This window comes from Cicer arietinum, chromosome 3, assembly GCF_000331145.2.
Source record: "Cicer arietinum cultivar CDC Frontier isolate Library 1 chromosome 3, Cicar.CDCFrontier_v2.0, whole genome shotgun sequence".
NCBI lineage: Eukaryota > Viridiplantae > Streptophyta > Magnoliopsida > Fabales > Fabaceae > Cicer > Cicer arietinum.
The window spans coordinates 58,331,891-58,341,040 of record NC_021162.2 but is presented as its reverse complement, the minus strand read 5'-3'; the positions used below and the strand labels follow the sequence as shown (position 1 = coordinate 58,341,040).

General features: G+C 36.8%; 1 protein-coding gene across 2 annotated transcripts in view; it reads left to right on the top strand.

Moving 5' to 3' along the window:
• Window positions 1-314: 314 nt before the first annotated feature.
• LOC101507160 (uncharacterized) overlaps window positions 315-9,150 on the top strand; it is a 12,328-nt gene continuing 3,492 nt past the window's right edge. The window contains exons 1-9 of one of the 2 annotated variants that reach the window (XM_004492449.4): window positions 315-474; window positions 1,117-1,283; window positions 1,587-1,765; window positions 1,853-2,641; window positions 2,736-2,813; window positions 7,572-7,896; window positions 7,984-8,183; window positions 8,618-8,694; window positions 8,875-8,976. In XM_004492449.4, the coding sequence (XP_004492506.1) occupies window positions 1,118-1,283; window positions 1,587-1,765; window positions 1,853-2,641; window positions 2,736-2,813; window positions 7,572-7,896; window positions 7,984-8,183; window positions 8,618-8,694; window positions 8,875-8,976 (1,916 nt within the window). In that variant the 5' untranslated portion in view covers window positions 315-474; window position 1,117. Of the gene's footprint in view, window positions 475-920; window positions 1,046-1,116; window positions 1,284-1,586; window positions 1,766-1,852; window positions 2,642-2,735; window positions 2,814-7,571; window positions 7,897-7,983; window positions 8,184-8,617; window positions 8,695-8,874; window positions 8,977-9,150 lie in introns of those variants that run through there. The other variant, XM_004492448.4, reaches the window with a different exon arrangement.

The window sequence follows — 9,150 nt, the reverse complement described above, 5'->3', positions numbered from 1 at the left end:
TCTCAATCCATCTATATTTTGCTAAAATTGTTTTGACCCCCATATGGTAATATCAAGTAATATATGAGTTTAGCATTGTAATTTTAGTAAATGAAATTCAAATTTTGAAATCAATTATAAAATAATAGTTAATATCACTTTAATTAATAATTTCACCATCCCTAATTTTTTTTAAGAAACTTATTTTGAGAATTACTTTTAACAAAATAGTACGTGGTGAACTCTAAACTGCATTTAATTAATATGTGAGATCGAGGCAGTAAAAAGTAATATCCATCTATTTTCTTTTATAATTAATAAATAAATACAAGCTCTCCCTCCTTTACTTTGTATTTTTCTGTTGCTTGTTCGTCTTCAGTGTTGTTGATCCTTCCATTTTCTGTTCCACCAAAACAATCTCCTTCATTCTCTTCTTTCTCTCCCTTCTCCTCTTTTTCCTTCTCTTCATCGCTCTCTTTTCGTATTCTTCAAAAGGTACGATTCCAAAAAGCAGTTCATTCATGATCATTATCAAAAGAACTTTTTCTGTTAAGTTTTCAAAATTTGCATGTCATTTCATAGTTTTTATGCTATTGGGGTAAACCCCATTTCATCAAGTTTGGATTTTTCGAATAGTTTCTTTTCTTCTTCATGTTACTCTAACTTACTTGTTACTGTGCATTAAGTGTTTGCCAGTTATGGAATTTTTGATACTTTTGTAAAGTTTCTAACTTTATTATATTATAGTGTTTCTTGTTTCATTCTTCTCTTTGAAACGTGGTCCACGATCGTTTTTTTCTGTTCTTGGAAAACATTTCACGTGTAGGTTTCCATTGTAGCATTGCCATTTTTAGCTAAATGTTTTGTTCTTTATTTATTAGTTTTGTTTTTACAATGGACTCAACGCGGTTTTGGAATAAGTGCTTAATAAGAGTATGTTTTCAGCTTTCACAAAGTAGTCATTTGTGTATTCAGTACTGTTCATTTTTTACATAGAAGAAAAAGAAAGAGAAAATAGATTTTTGTGTTTTCTGCTTTTGAAGATGAATTATCAGCTTTTTGATAAGTTAGGTTTGTTTGTGATTTTGGTTTTGCCATAGATTTTTCAATGAAATGACCTTTTTCTTCTTATGCCAGGATGGGGACATGGAAGAAAACACAATATTCTTTTTCAAATGGGAATCAATTTCTCCCTCCTAATCAGTCGGTGTTTGGAAGAAATTTGACAAAGGATCAACTTGGTGGTGTCATATTTGGGTGCAAGAATGCGACAATTAAAGAATGTTTAACCAAACAACTCTTTGGTCAGTCATTTTCATGTGATTGCTTTTCTTTTAGTTGATAGCATCTTGGTAGTCCCGCGTAGGTAGCTCAGTTGAAGAGCTAAGGAACACCGATGGAGATTTAAGTAGGATGTCTTGGGTTTAAACTTGGAAACTAACATAACTCTACTAATTTACTAACATTTGCTTATAAAAAATCATGGAAACATGATGCTTGGAATTTGTATCCGAAGCCACAAATTATCAGCATTGGTAACTAAGTTTCCACTTTATAGGCATTTTGGTTGTCAACTCTAACTCATGGAAATTTTATTTGTTCCACAGGCTTACCGGCTCAGCACTTCTCTTATGTGAAGAATATTCGACCTGGTTTGCCGCTGTTTCTGTTTAACTATACTGATAGGATGCTTCATGGAATTTTTGAGGCGGCTTGTAATGGGAGAATGCTCATAGACCGTTATGGATGGACAGATGGTTCAGATTCAACACAATTTCCTGCACAGGTAAAATTTCTTGCTTATAATAATTATGGATTATTATTCGTGAAAAGGGCCTTATGTTTATATGCTTCTTTGTTATTAATGTTCAAGGTGCAAATTCGAGTTCAATTACAATGCCGGCCACTGTCTGAAGATAAATTTAAACCTGTAATTGCAGACAACTACTACCATCATAACCATTTCTGGTTTGAGCTCGACCATGGACAGACAAGCCAACTGATTTCCTTGCTAAAACCCTTAGCAATTACTCCTCGTAATTCTGTTCCTCAGAATTCGAAATGGACGGCTGTGGTGTCCCGATATCTTCCACCGCAAGAGCCTGCGTGGAAAACAGAAACATTTAAAATGCCTGAATCAGAGTTTGAGCATCGTTCTACTCACTCAAGTACGAAATCAGGTTCCATTGGGAGTGATTTTTTGTTTGATGAATACAGTCAGCCATTGGATACTCATTCAATTGATAAGGAGGAAACAAAACAAATTGAGAAGGATCTCATTGGGAGTGATTTATTGTTTGATGAATACACTCAGCCATTGGATACTCATACAATTGATGAGGAGGAAGCGAAGCAGAATGAGAAGGACCTCATATGGATGAAACTAAAGGAATTGACTCTTAGCCGTGAAAATCAAGATCTCTCTTGGGAAAACAATGTAAGCGATACTCCTTATGCGAATGAGAGTTGCTTCGGAGGAAAGCATTCAGAGAAGGAGGAGAATACTAGTTCTCCATCAGAGAAGGAGGAGAATCCCAGTTCTTCATCAGAGAAGGAGGAAAATACTAGTTCTCCATCAGAGAAGGAGGAGAATCCCAGTTCTTCATCAGAGAAGGAGGAGAATTTCAGTTCTCCATTAGAGCATCAATACAACATAGCTCAGGTGGTTGAGAATTGTTGATAACTTTCATTACACGTAATATATATTAATTATTTTTTAACAAAAAACTAACTTGTAATGTATCTATATTCTATAGTTGGTGCAAGAGATCAAAGAACTGACGGATTTCAAAAAAACTCAAACTGAAAGGAATAACTACCTGGAGCAGAAGCTGGTATTGTTTGCTATTTTATAGACAACCTCTAGAATTTACCATATTCATCAATTGTTTTCTGTCCGTATCAGTTTTTTGTATATTACTGGCGTGCATTAAATTGTATATGGTCATCATAAAAATGTTCAAAGTATGTGGAACTTCTCTATCTACCCATATTTTTAGATTTGTTAAGTAGCTATTCCTGTGCTAGTTTCGAACTTCTGCGCCTGTTTGTAGTTCGAAAAGATGCAGATCACTTGCAAGTATGCTTGTTACTCATTTCACGGTGTTTCCTGATTCACATGGTTTTGGTTCTGCTGCTTTGTGAAATAAATAAAACAAGATGAGTCCAACAATTCAATTGTAACGAGAATTTTGGTTTTTTCTCTCTCACTACATCTATGCTGTGACCGCTGTAGGTCTAAAACATAGAGTTCTTTGCTCTTAATTTCGATGATGCATAATTCATAGTGATTTTTTAATATAAAAAATGTCTATAGGAAAATAGGAAGTAAACTATAGACAACATTGGCTACAATTTACAAGTCTTAATATATGGCTTCATAAGGGAATGAAAACTAAAAATTGAACTACATTGAAGAATATATAAGAAGCTTGTGTTGGGTATTTGATGAGTTCAATAAGTAAGCTAAAGAAGTGTAAATGACTTTGTTGAAAATATATTTATATTTATTACATATCATGTAAATAGGGATAATATCTCCCATATTTATTTTTGTATTTATTGCCTTGAGCCTATATAAAACAGACTCCGTTGTGTAGTTCAGACACACGGTTTCACCATATGTCTCTCTCATTTTCTCTTATTCAACATGGTATCTAGAGCCTATTAAGAGAGACAACCCTATACCGTAATTACCCCGGGACCCACTGTCCTTCGGTGAGATTTTTTTTTTCGGTAAACCGTGTCTCAATTCCGGTTTACCCTTCTTTGTCGCTTTTTCGTTCATTTTTTCCTCCACTGTTCACTGTTCATCACGCAACACTGTTCATCGCGCAACACTGTTCATCGCGCGGTACTGTTCATCGGAAAAAAAAAAAAAAAACCAAATTCCACCCTGCTGGTTTTTAGGTAACTACTTATTGATTATGGCTACTTATAAAGATTTTCTTCGGTGGAGAGAGTATTGTCAGAACTCGAGTTCCGCTGTTTCCGCCGCACAAAGTGGTAATTCACCTGTTTGCATCTCACCTTCTCATAGCCCATGGATTCTCGATTCTGGTGCATCTGATCATATTACTGGTAATAAGACTCTTTTCTCCTCTCTCACAACATCTGGTTATTTACCTAGGATAGTCTCAGCCAATGGTTCCCAAACACAGTCTCAAGGGATTGGCACTGTCCAAATCCTCCCTACTCTGTTAGTTAAATCTGTCCTTTATGTGCCTGGATGCCCATTTAATTTAATTTCTATCAGTCGATTGACTCGTTCTCATGACTGTGTTGTCACATTTACTAATTGCAATGTTACTTTGCAAGACCGAATATCAGGACGACAAATTGGTGTCGGATGTGAGTCTAATGGTCTTTATTATCTCTCAAACCCATCAACAGCGTGCCCTACCACATATTCTCCTCTTACTATACATGCTCAGTTAGGTCATCCGAGTCTTCCCAAACTTCAACAATTAGTACCTAATCTAACCAAAATATCTAGCTTAAATTGTGAGTCGTGTCAATTAGGGAAACACACTCGTAGTCATTTCACTGATCGAGCTAATAAACGAGCTTCCTCCCCATTTGCTTTAGTTCACTCAGATGTTTGGGGTCCCTCTCGTACTATTTCCACACTTGAGTCTAGATATTTTGTTACCTTTATCGATGATTTTTCCCGTTGTACGTGGTTATTTTTAATGAAAAATAGGTCTGAATTATTTTCTATTTTTGAACAATTTTATAAGGAAATTAAAACTCAATTTGGTGTATCCATTCGCACTTTGCGCAGTGATAATGCCCGTGAATATTTGTCCCATCAATTTCAAAATTTTATGACCTCTAACGGCATTCTTCATCAAACATCTTGTGCTCATACACCTCAACAAAATGGGGTAGCCGAACGCAAAAATCGGCACCTTATTGAAACCACTCGTACTCTCCTTCTTCATGGTAATGTACCATCTCGCTTTTGGGGCGATGCTGTTCTAACGGCGTGCTATCTTATAAATCGCATGCCTTCGTCTGCTCTTGATAACAAAGTCCCTCACTCGATCCTCTTTCCTGGTACCCCTCTTCACTCACTTCCTCCTCGGGTCTTCGGATCTACATGTTTTGTCCACAATCTCACTCCTGGTCTTGACAAACTTTCAGCTCGATCATTAAAATGTGTCTTTCTGGGTTATCATCGGTCCCAAAAAGGTTATCGTTGTTATTCTCCTACTCTTCGACGATATCTCATATCGGTTGATGTCACATTTTTTGAGTCTGTTACATACTATGAGTCGCTTCCTGATCCTTTGTCTGCAACTATTCCTCTGGACCTACCAAAGTCTATTTCACCTTCTCTTTTACCATTAGAGCCTATTACGTATGCCCCACCTGAGACACCTCCTGTGGCCCCTCCCACTGTCCCACTTGAGACTCCTCTTGTTGATCCTCCAACTGTACAACCTCTTCAGACATATCGTCGTCGTCAACCACCATCGGTTGTACATGTCCCTACACCTGTTCTTGATACCGAGGTCACTCCAGACGCTCCTTCACCGCCACCTCCTTCTTTATCGGATCCGACCCTTGATATTCCTATTGCTATTCGTAAAGGTATACGTCCTACTCGTAACCCATCCCCTCATTACATTGGCTTGAGTTACCATCGTCTTTCTCCTTTGCATTATACTTGTTTGTCTTCCCTGTCTTCTGTTTCTATTCCTAAATCTCCAGGTGAAGCTTTATCTCACCCAGAGTGGAGACAAGCAATGATTGACGAGATGTGTGCACTTCAGAGTAGTGGTACATGGGAATTGGTTCCTTTACCGTCGGGAAAGTCTTTAGTAGGATGTCGTTGGCTTTATACGGTGAAAGTTGGTCCTGATGGTAAGATTGATCGTTTTAAAGCTCGTTTGGTAGCAAAAGGGTACACTCAAGTTTTTGGCCTCGATTACAGTGATACTTTCTCCCCTGTGGCTAAGATGGCCTCTGTTAGACTACTCCTCTCTATTGCAGCCATCAGACATTGGTCTCTACATCAACTTGACATTAAAAATGCTTTTTTGCATGGTGACCTTGAAGAAGAAGTGTATATGGAGCAACCACCTGGGTTTGTTGCTCAGGGGGAGTCCTCTACCATGGTTTGTCGACTTCAGAGGTCTCTCTATGGTCTTAAACAGTCTCCTCGAGCTTGGTTTGGTAGATTTAGCACAGTAGTGCAACAATTTGGCATGATTCGAAGTGAAGCTGATCATTCTCTTTTTTATCGTCACTCAACCCAAGGGTGCATTTACTTGATTGTCTATGTAGATGATATTGTCATAACTGGTAGTGATCAACAGGGCATACTCCAATTGAAACAACATTTATCTCATCAGTTTCAAACTAAAGATCTTGGCAAGCTCCGCTACTTCTTGGGTATTGAGGTAGCCCAATCTAAGGACGGCTTAGTAATTTCACAAAGAAAATATGCTATGGATATTCTTGAAGAGACAGGTTTGTTGAATGCCAAACCGGTTGACACTCCTATGGATCCAAACGTCAAACTTCTACCTAATCATGGGGAGCCATTTTTAGATTCAGGGAGATACAGAAGATTGGTTGGTAAATTAAACTACCTCACAGTCACCCGTCCAGACATTTCTTTTGCAGTCAGTGTGGTAAGTCAATTCTTAAATTCTCCTTGTCAAGAACACTGGGATGCTGTGATACGAATCTTGAAATACATTAAAGGTGCTCCAGGAAAAGGTCTAATTTATGAAAACAGAGGACATACTCAGATAGTTGGTTATTCAGATGCCGATTGGGCAGGCTCACCCATTGATAGGCGATCCACTTCTGGGTATTGTGTACTTGTTGGAGAAAACTTAATATCTTGGAAGAGTAAGAAACAAAGTGTAGTTGCAAGATCTAGCGCTGAAGCTGAATACAGAGCTATGGCATTAGTGACTTGTGAGTTCATTTGGTTGAAACAGTTACTCAAAGAGCTTCAATTTGAAGAGGCAACACAAATGACATTAATATGTGATAATCAAGCAGCATTGCACATTGCCTCTAATCCAGTTTTTCATGAGAGGACCAAGCATATTGAGATAGATTGTCACTTTGTGAGGGAGAAGATCGAATCAGGCGACATCACCACTAGTTTTGTTAATTCCAATGATCAATTGGCAGATGTATTCACTAAGTCTCTGAGAGGTCCTCGAATCAGTTATATATGTAACAAGCTTGGTGCATATGATTTATATGCTCCAGCTTGAGGGGGAGTGTTGAAAATATATTTATATTTATTACATATCATGTAAATAGGGATAATATCTCCCATATTTATTTTTGTATTTATTGCCTTGAGCCTATATAAAACAGACTCCGTTGTGTAGTTCAGACACACGGTTTCACCATATGTCTCTCTCATTTTCTCTTATTCAACAGACTTTAACCAATTTTAGGTTGGAGAGTATTTACATGACAATTATGTCAGTGAAAGTGAAGTCAGAATTGTCTTTTGAAGTGCACTTTGTATCTTTAATTGAACTGGTTTTCTATTTATCATATCATGTGATAACGCCTTTAACCACATCACTGTTGGCTTGTTTGTATTTTTCATTCAGATAGAGGCAGAATTGGAAATTCAGCTTTTAAAGGATCGTTGTACACTGTTAGAATCTACACACAATGCTCCTTCATTACACATTGAGGAGACAGTAATCAATCCGTCTGCTAAACTGCATTTAGATGCCAAAGATTCAATATATTTAATAGGCGGCTCTGATGGACAATCATCATTAGCATCTATGGATCAGTATTGTACTTCTCAGAATGTGATTCAATCTCTCAAGCCTATGAACTATCTTCGATCATATGCTTCAGTTGTAGAGTTGAATGGTGAGATTTATGTTTTCGGCGGTGGAAATGATTGTGATTGGTATGACTCAGGTATGAGATTTTACTGCAGTTTTCAATGTTATTTTCTTACAATGAGATAAAAAATTTGTCAACCATTTTTGTTTTATGTTTGTGCAGTTGAATCATACAATCCAATTCATGACAACTGGACTTTGCGTCCCTCTTTGAAACAGAAGAAAGGAAGTTTGGCTGGCGCTGCTTTGAAAGGAAAAATATTTGCTGTTGGAGGTGGCAATGGATTTGACTGCTTTTCAGATGTTGAGATGCTTGATTTAGACATTGGACGGTGGATCCCCACACGTTCAATGATAGACAAGGTAAAGTGGATCTTCAAATGGTAAATGTTCATGTCTTGATTGATATTTGAGAGGTATAATTATTTATGGATAACTGAAAACAACCGGAAAGAGATATGAGGTTGGCTTGTTGGCTGAGGTTGGAGTTAGGGAGTGGAGTGATAAGGAGGTTGTGGGTTCAATCACCTTCAGCAAAATGCTTACAATATTAAAATTACTAATTACTAACATTGCTGTTGCAAAAAATTAAAATGAAAACAGGAGAGTTTATGTGATTTTTTAGCCTTAAGCTTCTTAACATGCCAACTGGATTAATTGTGTTACATGCTGCTTGGACCAAATACATGTACTTTTTGCTTATATTTGGTTACAGAGGGAGTAATAATTTGGATCATTTCTTTGAAAAGCATACAAAATTGTTGAAGTTATTGCTTAAATGTTCATCATATTTCCAGAGATTTGCTCTTGCTGCAGTGGAACTCAATGGTGCGATTTATGCTACTGGTGGATTTGATGGAAAGAACTACTTAAAGTAAGATTTATAACTTGATTTCAATTCAATTTATTCATGTCTATAGTTAAAAAGATTTATCCTCTAAACAGGGTTGATCTTGATATGATTTAATTTTATACTTTTATATAATAGATAGATATATTTTACTTAAATTTGTATAATTGTACTAATATGAATGACACTTCAACATAATTGCAGTACTGCTGAAAGATTTGATCCCAGGGAACATTCTTGGTTCAAAATAGCAAGCATGAATACTAAACGGGGCTGTCACTCAATTGTTGCTCTAAATGAAAAATTGTGAGTTCAACATATTTGCTTCTTCTTGATTGCCTTTAATTGTTATTTTTATGATCTAGTAGCAATGAGGAATTGTACAAGTGTCCTTGGAGTGTTTTGTAATGTGTAGCATTTAACTCCGTCGACTTGATAAGGGAAAATATAAAGAAAAAACAAGTAAATAGATAAGGGAAA